This window comes from Lutra lutra, chromosome 9, assembly GCF_902655055.1.
Source record: "Lutra lutra chromosome 9, mLutLut1.2, whole genome shotgun sequence".
In the NCBI taxonomy this organism is placed as follows: Eukaryota; Metazoa; Chordata; class Mammalia; order Carnivora; family Mustelidae; genus Lutra; species Lutra lutra.
The window spans coordinates 35,993,009-36,010,838 of record NC_062286.1 but is presented as its reverse complement, the minus strand read 5'-3'; the positions used below and the strand labels follow the sequence as shown (position 1 = coordinate 36,010,838).

At 38.2% G+C, this 17,830-nt stretch overlaps 1 protein-coding gene across 2 annotated transcripts in view; it reads left to right on the top strand.

The window, feature by feature from the left end:
- The window catches only part of NPHP1 (nephrocystin 1), a 57,711-nt gene that overhangs the window by 20,812 nt on the left and 19,069 nt on the right, over nt 1–17,830 (top strand). For both annotated transcript variants that reach the window (XM_047745634.1, XM_047745633.1), the window contains exons 11-15: nt 703–831; nt 10,009–10,083; nt 12,494–12,604; nt 14,060–14,142; nt 16,623–16,699. In XM_047745634.1, the coding sequence (XP_047601590.1) occupies nt 703–831; nt 10,009–10,083; nt 12,494–12,604; nt 14,060–14,142; nt 16,623–16,699 (475 nt within the window). The remainder of the gene's footprint in view (nt 1–702; nt 832–10,008; nt 10,084–12,493; nt 12,605–14,059; nt 14,143–16,622; nt 16,700–17,830) is intronic.

Genomic DNA, 17,830 nt, shown 5'->3' with positions numbered 1-17,830 from the left:
AGCTCTCATTTCTTAAATTGAAAATTGCAAACTGTTAGATATTGTCTTACTTTTTCCATGATATAAGGTCTTTGAATGAAAAGGCCAATGACCATAAAGCTGAATGTTAAGAGTTGAAGATGTTTTTAAATAAGAAACCTGATTGCCGATTTATTTATTGACCTTCTGAACTATACTTGTGAAATAGAACTGAAAAATCTTATCCAACGGTCAGTGCATTCTGTCAAAACATCTGTGTAAGAAGCCAAGGAACACTGTAGGTACATGCTTAGAATTAAAACAAGGAGGAGCCAGCTGGATAATACTAATGCTGGGTGTTACTGGTTATTATGCTATGGTGACCTTCTACACTTACCCACATTGTATATGAACTCTAAGAATGAACCCGGAATGCACTTATTCCATAGTCACATCCTCCATTTTACCTGATTATACTGACTCTTTTTTCATTATGATTTTTGTGTATTTACCCCCAAAATGCAAATATTTCAAATATAAAGGTTTATGGAAAATTTACCTAAGGTTTTTATTTTAAGTTGAACAGACTATTGAAACTTTTCATATGTATATTTAGGTGTAAATTTTTTTCTTTCATCCTTTTTTATTGTATGTAGATTTTAAGTATTTATAAAAGATGCCTTGAAAATGAATTTGTCTTATAAGCCATAAAATAAACCCTCTTATAACTAATTTCACTCTTAGATTAGGTCAAGACCAAGTCGTGTTTCATTCATTCTGACCCTCTGGAGCTGTAAAATGATTCCTCTTCCAGGAATGAGCATCCAGGTTCTCAGTAGACATGTACGCCTCTGTCTATTTGATGGTAATAAGGTGAGTTTACTGAGGAATAAATCAGTTCACAGCAGGCTGGAAAAATATCTTGTTAAAGCCACATATTAAACATGTACTGCATGGGGTATGTCTGTGTCTTTGTCTCACTCTCAATTTCTCTCTCTCTCTCTCTCTCTATATATATATGTTTGTATACATATAAAATAATATGTGGTAGAATGCAAACCATAAGGGTTCTGATGACATAGGCTTAATTCCTGGCTCTTTCTGTTGCTAAGTGCATGATGTTCATATGCATCTATCACAGTCAACTCCCCTGAAGCTTTAGATTTCTCACTTATGAAAAAGGTACTGATGCCGATCTTCTAGTATTATACATGGTTCAGGTCTTGAGTGTACAAAGTATTGTGTTTTTGACAAATGTACATACCTGTATATCCAACACCCAAATCAAGATATGGAGCGTTACCATCGCCTTACAGAGTTTCTTTGTGTCCTTTTCCATTTTACTCCTCCCTGATTCCTAAGAAAATATTTTTACCCCGAACCAAAGACTCCAAATGACTCTTGAAAAATTAATTGATTTGTTTGTAAGATACAGCTTAAGCACAGTGTGCAGCTGGAAATTTATAGCTTTAACTGAATAGACAAAAAGAAAGATTTAAAATCAGTAATCTAAGCTACCAACTCAAGAGGCTAGAAAACGGAGAGTGAGTCAAACCAGAAGAAAGTAGAATGGAGGAAATATTAGAGATAAGAGTAGAATTTAATGAAAAAAATTAAGCTTAAATGAAATAAACCTAAATTAAAATGCCAAAAAAGAGTAGAATTTAATGAAATAGAAAACAGGTGAATGAAAGAGAAAATTAAAAAAGGCAAAAGTTTATTTTTTGAAAAGATTACTAAATTGAAAAATGCTTAGTAACACTGATAAAGAAATTTTAAAAAGAGAAAAAGAAAACAAATGATCATTATCTGACATGAAAATGGAGATCTCACCACATATCCACAGACATTAAAAGAGTGATACAGGGATATCATAAACATCCTTATGCCAATAAATTGACAGTGCAGATAAATAGCTAAATGCCTTGAAAATCATAATTTACCAAAACTGACATAAGAAGAAATAGAAAAGTTGCAACCTCTGTTAAAAAAAATTGAAAATGTAATTAAAAATCTTCCAACAAAGAGAACTCTAGGCCCATATGGTTTCACTGGTGAATTTCTCTAAACATTTAAGGAAGAAATAATAGCAATAGTATATAAACTCTTCCAAAGAACAGATAAAGAGGAAATGCTTCCCAACTCAATTTATATATATTAAATATATATTAAATATAAATTATAAGGAAAGACATGATACCAAAATATGACAAGACATTATAAGAAAGGGAAATTATAAGAGCAGTATCCCTCATGAATGTAGACACTAAAACCCTAAACAAAATATTACCACATTGAATCTAGCAATATATAAAAAGGACACTGTGTCATGACTAACTGGAGTTTATTTCAGGAATTCAGTTGTACATACTTGCGTAACCAACGTTTAACACTTGAAAATAAATCATTGTAATTTGCCATATTAACAGAACTAAAGTAGAAAAGTTATATGGTCATCTCAAAAGATATAGAAAAGGCATTTGACAAATTTCAATACCCATTCATGATTTTTAAAAAATTCTCAACAAAGTAGGAACAGAAGAGAACTTCCTCAAATTGGTAAAGGGCAATAAGAGAAAACTAAAGCTGACATCATCATACTTCCTGGTGAAATTTTGAATACTTTCCCCCTAAGATCAGGAACAAATCAAGGATGTCCAAGGAAAAAAAGACAACTCAGTTTTTTAAATTGGCAGAAGACTTGAGAACAGGCACTTAAACAAATATATCAAAAACCAAGAGACCTAAAAAGATATGTATATAACATATAAGAAGTCCTCAAGGAAATGCAAGTAAAAATCACAGTGAGAGAGAGCCAACTATATATGTATATGTAGAAAGATCCATTTCTATATATGTATAAGAAACCCACCTTAAATATAATAAATATAGGCAGGTTAAAAGGAGAAGGATGAAAAGGGTAGACAATTCAAAAAGATAGTAATATTCAGAACAAGGAAAATTAGCAGGAACACATTACATGATAAAAGAGACAGTTCACCAAGAGGACATAATAATTCTAAATATGTATATACCTAACATTAGAGCTTCAAAATACATGAAGTAAAACTTGATAAACTGAAAAGAGAAACAGGCAAAGCCATAGTTATAGTTGAAAACTTACCACTTCTCTCTCAGGAAACTGTGGGACAAGCAAACAGAAAATTAGTAAGTATATAGAAGAGCTGAATTAACACCATTGACAAACTGGATCTAATAAACATTTGTACAACAGTTCACCCCAAAATAGTAAAATACTCATTCTTTCAAATGCTTGTGGAACATTCGCCAAGAGAGATGTCCCTGAACAAATTTAAAAGAATTGAAATCATACAATGAATCGTCTTTGATTGCGTGGAATTGAATTAGAAATCAGTCACAGAAAGATAACTGAAAAAAATCCTTAAATACTTGGAAATTAATGGATTAAAAGGAATTTTCCAGGGAAATTAGAAAATAGTAGAGCTGAACAGAAAGTGAAAACTTGTCACATAATTTGTGGTGTTGATAAAGCATTGCTTAGATGGAAATTTACAACTCTAGTTACATTAGAAAAGAATTTTCAAATTGATAGTCTAAGCTCCCTCCTGAGAAGATAATGCTTGGGTTGAGATCTAGGGATGAGTAGGCCTTAAGAGGGTGAAAGGAGCAGCACAGGCAAAGGCCTTAGTGGGAAACAACTTAGGGAAGGCCAGTGTGGCCTAGTGGAGAGAACAAGGGGAAGTATAGGACGGAATGAAATGGGAGATGTCAGGAAGGAGCACAGTGTAAGACTCTGTAAGCCATGATGTGAGGGAGTTTTGTCTTTCTCCTAAAAACAGGGAAAGTCATTGGAGGAAGTGATAAAGTTTTAGATTTATGCTTTAGGAATATCTCTGGCTCTTCTTTGGAGATGAATTAGAGGGGGTCCAGAAGAGATATGAGTAGACCATTTAGGGACTATGGCAAAGTGTGGTGGTCAAAAGGCAGCCATATCATCTCCCAAAAAAACCACAAAATCTGGAGCCATTTGCCCCAGTTTAACTGTGGTTCCACCAGCCTGGTGTAAGACCCTGACCAGATTACTTGGCCTTGCTTGGCCTTTTGACATCTGGCACACATCTCTTGGGGCCCCTGTGAGGATGAAATGAGTTAATATAACCAGTAAAGCACTTAGAACATACATAGAACATGTCACATGTGGATAGATGAGATATGAGGCTAACAACTTTGACAAGGGAGGTAGAAATGGAGAGGAGAACTATGGCCAGAAGGATATTTAGACTGTAAAAACCACAATTTGGTAATGGCTTGGAAATGGTGGGTGAGGAAGAGTGGGGTGTCCACCATGACCCACATCTGGGTGGATGGCCGTGACTTTCAATGAGATAGGAACATCAAGAGCCTATCAGATTTGGAGGAGTTTGTGGGTTTAGCTTTGTGCATGCTGAGTATACTTCCTGCTCCCAGTGCCTTTCTTTCTTTTTTTCTGTACTTGTGCCATTATAGTGATCCCTCCCTCATTTCTACACGCCCTGTACAAAGCACTGCCACTAAGAAGCCAGTAGGTGTCATCAATAACCAAGAAAAGATGAATTGCCTTTTTTGCTCAGATCTGGTTTGATACTTCACTTTAGCTCTTTCGAGTCTCATATATAAGAACCTAAAGATTGAAATTTTATTTAAATAACAAATCAGAATAATAGAAGTGATTCATTTAAAAATAATAGAAGTGAATTTATGTAACTAATTTATATCGGATTTCCAATGGACAAGTTTTAGAAGATATTTAATAGTTACATAAATACTCATTGCTATTTACTTAAGAGGGCTTCCTTAGTTCCATTTAAAAAGCATTGTTATTAAAATGCTACATACACTGACAACCACATCACACAGGATTGTATTTACTTCAACAATTAAGCATAATTTAGAACACTCAAGAGGGTATTTACCGTCACTTTTACTCTTTTCATTGTTCTTCCTTCCTTCCTTCCTGATGTTCAAAGATCATATCCTGTTTAGAGAATTCCCTTTAACCATTCTTTATGTCAGCTACAATTTCTCTTCGTTTTACTTTATCCAAGAATGTTTGTTTCCCTTTCATTCCTGAAGAATATTTTCACTAGATATGAAATTGTTTTTTTTTTTTTTTTTTTTAAGCACTTGGGAAATATTGTTCCATTTCCTTCTGTGGTTTCTGATGGGAAATCCACTGTCAGTAGAGTGTGTTTCCCTGTTGGTAAATCTAAGTGTTATTTCTCACTGCTTTCAAGAAATGTGTGTTTAGTTTTTGTACTTGTCCTTGGGCATGGATTTCTTGAGTTTATCCTGTTTAAAGTTTGCTCAGCTTCTTGAACTGTAGGATTGTGTCCTTTGCCAAACTTGGGGATATTTTAGCCGTTATTTTCTTGAACACTTTCATAGCTCCAGACTCTTCTAGGACTCTTGATGACATGAATGTGAGATCTTTTGTTATAGTCCCACCGGTTCCTGAGGCTCTGTTTACTTTTTTCCATCGATTTTATCTTAGTTGTTCAGAATGCATAATTTCTATTTTCCTATCTTCAAGTTCACTGATTCTTTTGTCTCTTTTTTATTCAGCATTTGTTCTGTTGAGCGAGTTGTGTGTTTGTGCACATGTGTGTTTTTAACTGTGGTTATTATATTTTTCAGTTCTAGAATTTCCACTAGGTTCTTCATTTTATCTTCTATTTCTTTGTTGAGATTTCCTTATTTCTTTCTTGACACTTTGTATTTCTTCTGTATTTTACATTTTTTCAGACATGTCTGTAGTTGCTTACTGAAGTATTTTTCAGTGTCTGCTTTAAAATGCTTGTCAGGTAATTCCAACATTTGTCTTTTCGCAGTCATCTCAGTGTTGGTGTCTGTTGATTGTCTTTTCGCATTCAAGTTGAGATTTTCCTGATTCGTGGTATGATGAGTGTTTTGTTTTTTTCTTATTGGGTCTTGGGCATTGTGGGTGTTAGGAGTTTCTGGATCTTATTTTAATTTTCACTTTAACACGCTTCTGACACCATGCTATCAGGGAAGGTGGTGCCACCTCACTACTCCAAGTGAGAATAGAAGTCCAGGTTCCCCACTTGGCTTCTGTTCACACCCCTGGGAGGACAGTGTGCTTCCTGACTTCGGAGCCCTAGTAGAAGTTCAGGCTCCTCACTAGGCCTCCATTGACAGCACTCACTGAGTCATTCTTCGGGACCTATGATTCCTAACCAGTCTGCTTTCATGTTTCCTTATTGGGCATTACATATAGAATAAAAATAAGGCTTGTAAATTTCATTATATCAAATTTTACATCAAAAAGTGAATAAATAATAAACTCGAGTTATGCATGCTAATTTAGGGAGAAGTTTACTAATGTCTGCAGGTTTCAGTGCATCAAAAAATGAGATGGGGAAGCCTGGGTGACTCAGTGGGTTACGTGTCTTGACTCTTGATTTCAGCCCAGGTCTTGATTTTAGGGTCTTGGGTTCAGGCCTCATGTTGGGCTCCAGCCTTCTTTAAAAAAAATAAAATAAAAAATAAGATGAATTGAAGGATGGATAGATGATAGATGATATATGTGTTAAAGCGAGTATAGTAAAATGTTAATGGTAGAATCTAGGTGATGAGTGTAAGGGAGTTCACTGTATGTTTCTTTTAACTTGTCTGATATGTTTGACACATTTCAGACTTACCACCATTGTGTATTTCACCCTTTTGAAAAAATAAATTGAAAACCCTTCAGTACCCATTAAGAAATAATACATCAGGGGTGCCTGGGTGGCTCAGTTGGTTAAGCAACTGCCTTCGGCTCAGGTCATGATCCTGGAGTGTCAGGATCTAGTCCCACATCAGGCTCCCTGCTCAGCAGGGAGTCTGCTTCTCCCGCCAACCTCTCTCCTCTCATGCTCTCTCTCTCATTCTCTCTCTCTCTCAAATAAATAAATAAAATCTTTTTAAAAAAAAGAAATAATACATCAACTGATTACCCATCTGTTTTGCCAATAATAAGAGAAATAGAACACAAGCCTAAATCTCATATTTAGAATCTTTCTTATTTTGGGACATTATAATTTTCCAATTTGTTTAGTTGTTTCCTTTTATATCAGTTTTATACTCCATCTTATTTTTATTGGAATTAGCAGTATTTTTTAAAATATGAACTATTTCGGGCACCTAGGTGGCTCAGACGGTTAGGCATCTGCCTTCGGCTTGGGTCAAGGGCCTGGGATTGGGTTCTGCATCTGGCTCCCTGCTCAGCGAGGAGCCTGCTTCTCCCTCTCCTCTGCCTCCCCGTGCTTGTGCTCTCTCTCTCTCTCTGTCAAATCAATAAATAAAATATTTTTTAAAAAAATGAACTATTTCAATATGAAAGTTTGCAAAGAATGACATAACAGACACCCATGGCCTTATCATCTAGTTCTGTTGAAGTCCCGCAGTTTGTAATACATACTCTGACTTTTAAAACAAAGAAATAAGTGCTTTCTGCTCAATTTTTCTGTAAGCTTAAGACTTCTCTTTAAAAATAGTCTATTAATTTAAAAATAAATGCTGTAAGTATGATTGAAACCCTCAGTATACCCCTCCCACGTCCTTTTGCTTTCCTCAAACTTCCATATGGGTAACCCCTATCCTGAATCTTATTTTATTAATTTTATACAGCCTAATTTTTAGCATTCTCATGCCTTATAAAATGGCATCATTTCCTTGTACCCTCTGCAACTTTCTTTTTTCTGTTTTCTGTTTTCTATCTGTATGTGGTCCACTGACGTATTCACCTTACATTTGAGTGCTACTCTGTCTCTTTAACCACCACTCCTTTATGTTTGGAGCAGAGCAGCTATGTTAGAGCATAAATTCAGCGTGCCATCTTGATTGGGAGTCCTTATGTATTCTCAATGCAGTTTACTAAGCAGAAGTTCTAAACTTTCTGAGTCCTTGATTACCTCATCCTTTGAGTTCTGGTTTTATGCAGAAAACAGAAAGATTCTGAGCCAGTCATTCACCCTGTCTAGCTGCAGTTTTCTCAAATGTATGATGAGGTATTTGGACTAAGTCCTCTTTAGCTCTCAGAATCTGTAAGTCAAGAAAGATGTAAAATTGTCAAGCAGAAGAAGCTTCTCCTGAATCAAAATCAGAATTCTCCAAGTTGGAAAGAGAAAAGCAGAGATAGTGTGAGATCTCAGTTTCAATGATTGCAAAGGACTTTTTGATTATAAGAAGTGGGAACCACTTCCTGAAAAACTAAGAGGAACCTTAGAGTAGATAAGATACAGTCTTATACTGAATACCAAGTAATAATCAAAACACGTTTGTACTCCAAGAGTCCAGGCTGAGGATATATATTGTTTTAGGAAGAGTTTAAATAAATTTCTATATATATTAGCTTATATATATATAAACTTGTGTGTGTGTGTGTGTGTGTGTGTGTGTGTGTGTGTGTGTGTGTGTGTATGAAAGAAATGAGGACTTTCTTTTTTGGAAAACAACTCTGCTACCCACAAGATAATCCTAGTTGCCTACCAACAGGGACATAGAGGGCAGTGATTTGAATCTGAACTCATAGGACTCATAAGTAGAAACTATGTCTACTTATTTTTTAAAAGATTTTATTTATTTGAGAGAGAATGAGAGAGAGAGTGAGAGAAGGAGGAGGGTCAGAAGGAGAAGCAGACTCCCTGCCGAGCAGGGAGCCTGATGTGGGACTCAATCTCAGGACTCCAGGATCATGAACTGAGCTGAAGGCAGTCGCTTAACCAACTGAACCACCCAGGCGCCCCTATCTACTTATTTTTAAAGCTTAGTTTTAACAGTGCTATACTAAAATACTGTTACCTAAAATAAAAATTGTAGGGGCACTTGGCTGGCTCAGTTAGAAGAGTATGCAACTTTTGGGGCACCTGGATGGTTCAGTGGGTTAAACCTCTGCCGTTGGCTTGGGTCATGATCTCAGGGTCGGGTTCTCTGCTCAGCAGGGAGCCTGCTTCCCCCTCTCTCCCTGCCTGCCTCTCTGCCTACTTGTGATATCTCTCTCTGTCAAATAAATAAATAAAATCTTAAAAAAAAAAAAAAAGAAGAAGAAGAAGAACATGCAACTTTTGATCCTGGCTTCATGAGTTCAAGCCTCATATTGGGTATAGAGATTACTTAAAATAAATGGATAAACTTAAATAAAATAAAAATTTTATGTTTTCTATTTCTTTGGAAGATGGCAATTTTAGCCATATCTTTATGGAATTTGAACTCTTCAGTTTTTGCTTCTTTTGTATTTCATTGCTTTTTGCACATTGTACATTTGGACTGACTTCTTACAGTAGCATTTTACAAGAGATAAGTCTCAGGAAGAATATAATGTATGCGGCTGGAGATCTTGAAGAATACTGAGGCTGTATATCTGGGCTATCATCAGCATTATCTGTGCTTAGTTGCAGGGTGATGGGCTACCATAAAATGCTCTTCTGGGTCACATTTCTTAAAAGGTCATTTGTATCTGGAATTTCAATTCCTTTTCTGATAAACCTGTTCCAGATAGTAAGTATTCCACTTACTATAATTTATTACTAGTGCCAAGATCTGAGTCTGAATTTATCAGTTCTTTTGTTATTTTATAAATTAGTGCCACAATAGCTTTTTGTTACTCATTTTTAAAGTTCTGTATGTCCTTGATGTAAAAAGAAAACAGTCACAGAGTTGCACAAGCTAAGAAGTGAAAGAACCCCTGGGGGGCCCTCGGCTCTGCGCAGTATGTGGCCTGTTCAGTGTTAACTGTTTGGGTTGTAGAAGTGGTGACCAGTTTGGGTTTTTTTTTTTTTTAATTTTTTAAAAATTTTATTTATTTTAGACAGCAGGGGGAGGGACAGAGGGAGATGGAGAAAAATCTTCAAGCAGACCATCCTCACCCAAGCATGGAACTCAGGGCTTGATTCCAGGACCCTACAATCATGACCTGACCCCAAATCAGAAGTCAGATGCCTGACCTACCCAGCCGGCCAGACACCCCTAGAAGTGAGGATGTTTTAGAGTGCTCTATACAACATCATCTCTAATAAGGAAATCTCATTTCAGGTTCTGAGCAATATCCACACAGTCAGAGCCACATGGCAACCTAAAAAGCCCAAAACGTGGACCTTTTCTCCCCAGGTAAGGAATCTTCTAAGGGAATGGAATGAAACATGAACATCTTTTACCTGTTAAGTGATAGGCAATTAATTTCTGAAGCAAAGCTGTCCATGTGTATCCCTGAAATAACGTATTTATGTTAAGCACAGAATATATGGGGCCAGATTTGAATCTTTAGATTAATATTCTTTGAAGACTTTCGTAAAAATTACTTTTGTTTCTGACTCATCAGAGTAATAATTCCTATGAATCATCTCATTCCGTGGATTTCGGGGTTCAATTCTAGGAAATGCCCCCTGATGAAAATGAAAACAGAGAGATAAATTTAGGAAGTGTTTTTTCACAAATGAAATCAACCGTGCTAATGAAAGCTGGGCTTTCTTCAGATAAAATCAAGGGTGACGCCCGGGGCTGGTACATTATATCCAGGCACTGTCAAGCCTGGAACAAAAAAAAGACTGGAATGAGGTTAGGTGACTTCAAACCTCAGAGTCTCTATGACATAGATGTACGTGAACATGAAGATTTGATATCTGGATGTTCTTGTTGTAATATTGTCTCTGGTTTATTTTACTTCACTTTTTTCCTACCTCTAAAGTTTCATGACTTTAGTATTCATTTCCCATAACTAATTCCCTTAGGGCACTGCACCCTAAAAACCCTCCATGAACCTTTCTCTTACTGCATCTGAAGATCTTCAAGCAGTAGGGGTTCAAAGAGAGGGCGCAGGGCATAGAGGAGGCCCAGCCACCTGGCGTGTGTGCTGCACGTGCCCCCGCTTGCCTGTCGCGCATCTCCTGAAAGTCCAGTTTGATCTAAGCACCCTACTGCTTGTATCTCGGCATAACGCCTCACAGTTCTGATGGTGCATCTCTGTGTTTATGAAGCATTTAGGGTTGAATTTTCTAATTTTTTTCTGGATGTAAAAACAAACTGCTTGGGGGCGCCTGGGTGGCTCAGTGGGTTAAAGCCTCTGCCTTCAGCTCAGGTCATGGTCTCAGGGTCCTGGGATCGAGCCCCACATCGGGCTCTCTGCTTAGTGGAGAACCTGCTTCCTCCTCTCTCTCTGCCTGCCTCTCTGACTACTTGTAATCTCTGTCTATCAAATAAATAAATAAAATCTTAAAAAAAAAAAAAAAACTGTTTGGGGGCACCTGGGTGGCTCAGTGGGTTAAAGCCTCTGCCTTCGGCTCAGGTCATGATCTCAGGGTCCTGGGATCGAGCCCCGCATCAGGCTCTCTGCTCAGCAGCGAGCCTGCTTCCACCTTTCTCTCTATCTGCCTGCCTCTCTGCCTACTTGTGATCTCTGCCTGTCAAATAAATAAATAAAATCTTAAAAAAAAAAACCAAACTGTTTGGAAGGATAAATATTAAGAAATTGTTCCTTTTTGAGGGAAATTAAGCATCTGTTAGGTGCAAGACATTCTTCCTAGGCACTGTGGGAACTTTCATGTTGGTAGAGAAGAAACATATATGGCTATAATAACAATAGCCTATGTTTATGGAGCTGTGTCCACGTGCCAGGCATGGTGGTAGAGCCTCCTGGGCATGATGTATGATCTCATTTAATCCTTAGAATAGCCCTGTGGGGGTGGGGTGTGTTGATAACCACCACAAGGGCAAAATGTCATGGTTGCGGGACTCCCAAGGGTTGTGAAAGCGCAGGGGAGGGTGACCTTAATTCCAATCCTCAGGCTCAGGGAAGGTTTTGTAGAAGAGAAACCAGACTTTGAGGGCTGGGGAGGATTTTATAGGCAAGACAGAGGGGTGTGGTTGTCCAGAGAGAGGAAAAGGAATGAGCGAAAGAGAAAGGAAAGGAAAATTTGCAAGGCACACCTTGGAAAAGTTGAGCAAATGTGTGTATGAAGTCTTCAATTTTGGTTCTGTTTACAAAAAACAAGGATTAATATAAATATCTTATTATATCTGCAAACTATTTTTATAACACCTCTGCGGACTTAGGTACCGTACATGTTTCACACTAGCCTCTATTCTCACCAAAGAGTGAATGAAGATACAGGTATTTCCCTCAACACAAAACTTAAATTTTTTTTTAAAAGATTTTATTTATTTATTTATTTGACAGACAGAGATCACAAGTAGGCAGAGAGGCAGGCAGAGAGTGAGATAGGGGGAAGCAGGCTCCCTGCTGAGCAGAGAGCCTGATGCGGGGCTGGATCCCATAACCCTGAGATCATGACCTGAGCCGAAGGCAGAGGCTTAACCCACTGAGCCACCCAAGTGCCCAAAACTTAAATTTTTTTAACGTAAAATTATTGCTGTGGATGGGTCCCATCCATCTGCTCTCTGTTTCCTTTAAAAGGACCATTATTATGATGCAAAGGTATAAACTGTGCACAAATGAGTAGAGCTGAAACCTCCCTCCCATTTTAAATTTTTATTTGTAACGTCGTTTTCTTTATCGTTCCAGGTTACTGGCATCTTGCCTTGCTGGCTTGATGGCGATTGTTTTATCAGATCCAATTCTTCATCTCCAGATCTTGGAATATTATTTGAACTTGGAATTTCTTATATTCGCAATGTATGTCAGTTGAAAGATAAACCTTTCTAACGTATCAGTAAAAGGGAAGTTAAAAAAAAAAAGTCTATATTTACAAGTAAAATAATTGAGGCTTTTATGTGTAATAAAATTTTAATCTCTTGAGGAATGGGAATTGTGGTTCTAGTTTAAACATAGTGCAGCTTTCTCAGTAGCACGTATAATAAAAGTATATTTGTTTATATGTATAGCTTGAGGGAACTTCAGTGCTTTTAAAGAATGAAGATTTGAAAAGGATGAGGCTTTGCAGAAAGTGATGAGAGATGTTCAGTGGCACTCCCACGGTGTTTCACCTCTGTCCTAGAGGGTCAGGGTATACTTAACCTTGTGGCTGTCAGCTCTAATTAAGGGACCTGTCAGAGTGGTAATTTTTATAAAGGGAGCACCAGAAAATTGGATTAACTCATGTCATATAAACAATTGAACCAGGAGGGTCTGTAATAGTTATTTTTATTTTATTAAGTCTTTTATTTTAATTCCAGTATAATTAACATACAGTGTTGTATTAGTTTCAGGCGTACAATATAGTGATTCAGAGTTCTGTACGTTGTTCAGTGCTCAGCATGATAAATGTGCTCTTAATCATCTTCACCTACTTGACGTGATAGTAATGTCTCCACATTCTAATAATACCTTGCTAGGTCTAGGATATATGCTTGGCCTCAAGGCGACCCAGTAAACCAACTGCTATTATATTAATAGTATTACACCATCCTTTCATTTCTTTAAGGCAGATGCACCCATCTGTGTTATGGGTGGGTAGGACAGGAGAGGGGAGCAGGGCCCCAAGCAAGTCCCCAGTGGACTTCAGTAGGTAGAGATAAAGATCTGATGGATGATTAAAAAATTAAAAATGATTTAATCTGTGCATTCCATCTCTCACTGAGACAAAGCTGCATAGTCCCATGTAGTACTTATGTGGTTTAGATCATTCCACAGAATGTTTATATCATTCAAGAAATAATAGCAGCAGTTGCCACATTGTCAGGTTTAAGGGATTTTCTTTCTTTTTTTCTTTTTTTTTTTGGATTTTATTTATTTATTGGACAGACAGAGATCACAAGCAAGCAGAGAGGCAGGCAGAGAGAGAGGAGGAAGCAGGCTACCCGCAGAGCAGAGAGCCCAATTTGAGGCTCGATCCCAGGACGCTGGGACCATGACCCAAGCTAAAGGCAGAGGCTTTAACCCACTGAGCCACCCAGGTACCCCGGGGTTTTCAAAAGTAATTTGACAAGATAGGATTTTCACTTTACATACTACCTTTGTCATCTGGCCGGCAAGGAAAATGGGACCCACGGTGTTTCACTTTATTTTCTTGTGAAGAATTTTTTAGTCCAAGAAGTGAATGCTTATTTTGTTCCCTTTAAAGGACTTGGTATGTGCTTTTAAATTTGACTGGTTCACATATTAAGTTTTGTATGCCTGTTTATTTCCTAGTCAACCGGTGAAAGAGGAGAACTAAGTTGTGGCTGGGTGTTTCTTAAACTTTTTGATGCCAGTGGAATTCCTATTCCAGCGAAGTAAGTTGCCTATATATTCCTTCCAAATGAATAATTTTGTAGAAATTCATTATTTAGAATCTGGATATGTCAGTTTGCAGAGTGTATAATGAGTTAGCATTTCAAAAACTTGGGGGAGAAGTTTTAATGTTCTTTGAGTGATATATGAAAACAGCATGAACAGGGTCATCTTAAAGAGGAAGAAATGCCACTTACAGAATAGGTATTTTAAAAGATGTTTACGCAGGGGGCCCTGGGTGGTTCAATCGTTTGAGCATCCATCCGACTTGGTTGTGGTGCAGGTCATGAACTCAGGGTGGTGAGACTGAGCCCTGCATCTGGCTTTGCTCTGAGCGTGGAGCCTGCTTGGGATTCTCTCTGCCTCTCCTTCTCCCTCTGTTCCTCTCCCACCCCTGCTCGCTCCTTCGCTCTCTCTCTCTCTCTTTCAAAAAAAAAAAAAAAGAAAAAATCAAACAAATAATAAAAGTTGTTTACTCTCTGCTGGAAATGTTTTTCAGTAATTTTCTATGGTATTAGCACATTTCACAGTGCTGAAACAGAACCTGATTCTCTCCAAAGAGTGGGAAAGCTAAGTCCAGGGTCCCCAGGTCCTCTGTGACTCTACCTTTCTCCTATAGTTGATACACTGAAATTGTAATGGCAGTCCTTGTAAATGAATTTTTTTTTTACGAGTGTCAGACTTTTTTATTTTCAAGATTTTTATTTATTTATTTGGCAGAGAAAGACACAATGAGAGAGGGAACAGAAGCAGAGGGAGTGGGAGAGGGAGAAGCAGGCTTCCAGCTGAGCAGGGAGCCCGATGCGGGGCTCAATCCCAGAACCCTGGGATCATGACCTGAGCTGAAGGCAGACGCTTAAAAACTGAGCCACCCAGGTACCCCCCTGTAAATGAATTTAAAATTTAAGACCAAAAGGCTGGCAGGTACCAAATATCTGCGTTATATACATAATGGTCAGATTTTTATCCCTTATATAAAATGGGTTCTCAAAAATGAGTAAGAAAAAGACAGTCCAAGTTTTTAAATGGGCATACACAAAAAATCTAATAAGATATAAATGAGAAATTCACAGAGGAGATACACATGGGCAGTCATCAGGATGGTAATTAAGATCCAAGGTTTGGAAGTATACCATTCAGGGCTCGCCCCCCGATCTGTCTGTGTAACTGTAAGCCAGGTTCCAGGTTTCTTGCCTGCAAGCCCCAATTTCCTCTCTTCAGAATGGGAGATTGTAAAAGTTCCTACCCCTAAAGGTTATTATGAGGATTAATTGAGATAATGTTCCCTGCCTTCTATAACTTCTGCTTACACCCCAGGGGTGGGCATGGCCTCTTTACCACAGGGCAGGGGTGAAAGTCCAGACTCCACTTGTCCTGCTCCCACATCATCTCTGTGAGAGGGGGAGGGGCACGCCCTCCCAGAATGTAAAAGTCCAGACTGCTTGTGACTTAAATTTGTCTTGTTTTGTTTTGTTTTTAAGAATGTCTAGGGTTTTTAGCTGTACCTAGTGGGAGGGAAAAGGATGTCTACTCCATCTTTCCAAAAGGGAAGTCACAACTATTTTTCTAAGTGAGGTAGAAGCCCATGTATTGATACAGAAACATTTCCAGTGTATATTATTATATGGAAAAAGCAAGTTACAGAATAGTATGTGTACTGTGGCTCCACTTTTGTTCATGAAAAACTGTATTCGTGTGCATATGTGGGCAGGCCTGTGTAAAGTGTTCCCAGAGGTTACCTCTGAGGAACAGAACTAGGGAGGTAACACAGTGGGATTGAAGGGGGCTTTTATTTTCTACTTTCTATACTTACGTAATAGGCAACTTTGAAAGAAAATGTGTCCGTTTTGAGATCTACTGTTTATATATATTTGTTTACATTTGCATAGAAAAAGGTAGGGCAAGGGCCTTACCACACTAGAGGGGATGAGGGGACGGATGTTTTAGGGGTTTTTTTGGTTTGGGGTTTTTTTTTTTAAGGTTTTATTTATTTATTTGAGAGAGAGCAAGAGCAGAGGAAGCAGCAAGGGAAAAGGGAAAAGCAGACTCACCACTCAGCAGGGAGCCTGACTCCACTAGGCGGATCCCAGGACCCTGAGATCATGACCTGAGCCAAAGGCAGATGCTGAACTGACTGAGCCACCCAGACGCCCCTGTTTTGTTTTTTTTTACTTATCATTTCTATGCCATTTAAACATTTGAAAAATATATTTAAAATACATCATTAATACATTCATTAACGTAAGTCATTAAAATCAAAGCACTTTAATGGCATCAATTTTTTTTTCTCATTTTAATGGGGAAAATGTATTTTCTACAGTTAAAAGAAAAAAACTTTATTTAGAGGAATCAAGAACTTTCATTCTCATTTACCAATGAGACAAATAAATGTCTGGGCATGTTATCTGTGCTAAAAAAATATTTCACTACTGATTTCATTGTTTCAAAATAAAAACATGTGCTTTTTGCTATTCTTTCATAGAACATATGAACTCTTCTTGAATGGTGGCACCCCTTATGAAAAAGGTGTTGAAGTGGACCCTTCCATATCCAGAAGAGGTACAACTATTAGGCATTGCTTTCTCTCCTTTCCTGAAAAGTACACAGACTATGCATCAGCAAAGTATATTCTAATAAGTATAACATTCTTCATTGAATTCACATTTTTTAAAAATAAGTCATTTGACAGTAAAATCCTAATTATTTTGATCTAAGTGCTTCTTTTCTTGGTAGCATATACAAGACTCTAATGTAGGAGATTGGTAAGCTTGAGGACCCAAATTGATTAATGCTTCTCCTTGAACACTGGGCTGATACTTGCAACCGGCACAGAATTAATGACATAGACTAATTCCGAGGTTGCCTATTGCTGGGTTAAAAGATGTAGACATTTCAAATTGTGGTATACATGCCGAGTTACCTTCCACAAATATTGAGCATCTTTTAATACATTCATTGGCCAGGCACTGTGCTAGATAATGGGAAAATGGAGAGTAAGACAGATACGATCCTTGCCTTGCAGAGCTCAGCTCTTGACAGATTTTGGACTCTCCTTGTTTCATGACTTAGATCACATAGCATTGTTGCCGCCCTGGCGATGCCAGGCCCACCTTCTTGAACAGGAAAGGGTTTGGGACCTGGGAAGCAGTTGGATCTACCCTGAGTTGGACATGGTTTTAAAAAAAAAAAAAAAATTAGGATTTTATTTATTTATTTGACAGAGACAGCGAGAAAGGGAATACAAGCAGGGGGAGCAGGAGAGGGAGAAGCAGGCTTCCTGCTGAGCAGGGAGCCCAATGCAGGGCTCAATCCCAGGATCCTGGGATCATGACCTGAACGGAAGGCAGATGCTTAATGACTGAGCTACCCAACCGCCCCTGCGGACATGCTTGTATTTTTTTTTTTTCCTTTTTATTTATTTATCAGAGAGAGAGAGAGGGAGAGAGAGCGAGCACAGGCAGACAGAATGGCAGGCAGAGGCAGAGGGAGACGCAGGCTCCCTGCCAAGCAAGGAGCCCGATGTGGGACTCGATCCCAGGATGCTGGGATCATGACCTGAGCCGAAGGCAGCTGCTTAACCAACTGAGCCACCCAGGCGTCCCACGGGCATGCTTTTTAAACTTCCTTTTTCCCTTTATAAAATCTGGCCACAGTGCTGCCAATGCATCTGGTGTTGTGGTAGTTCCAGGG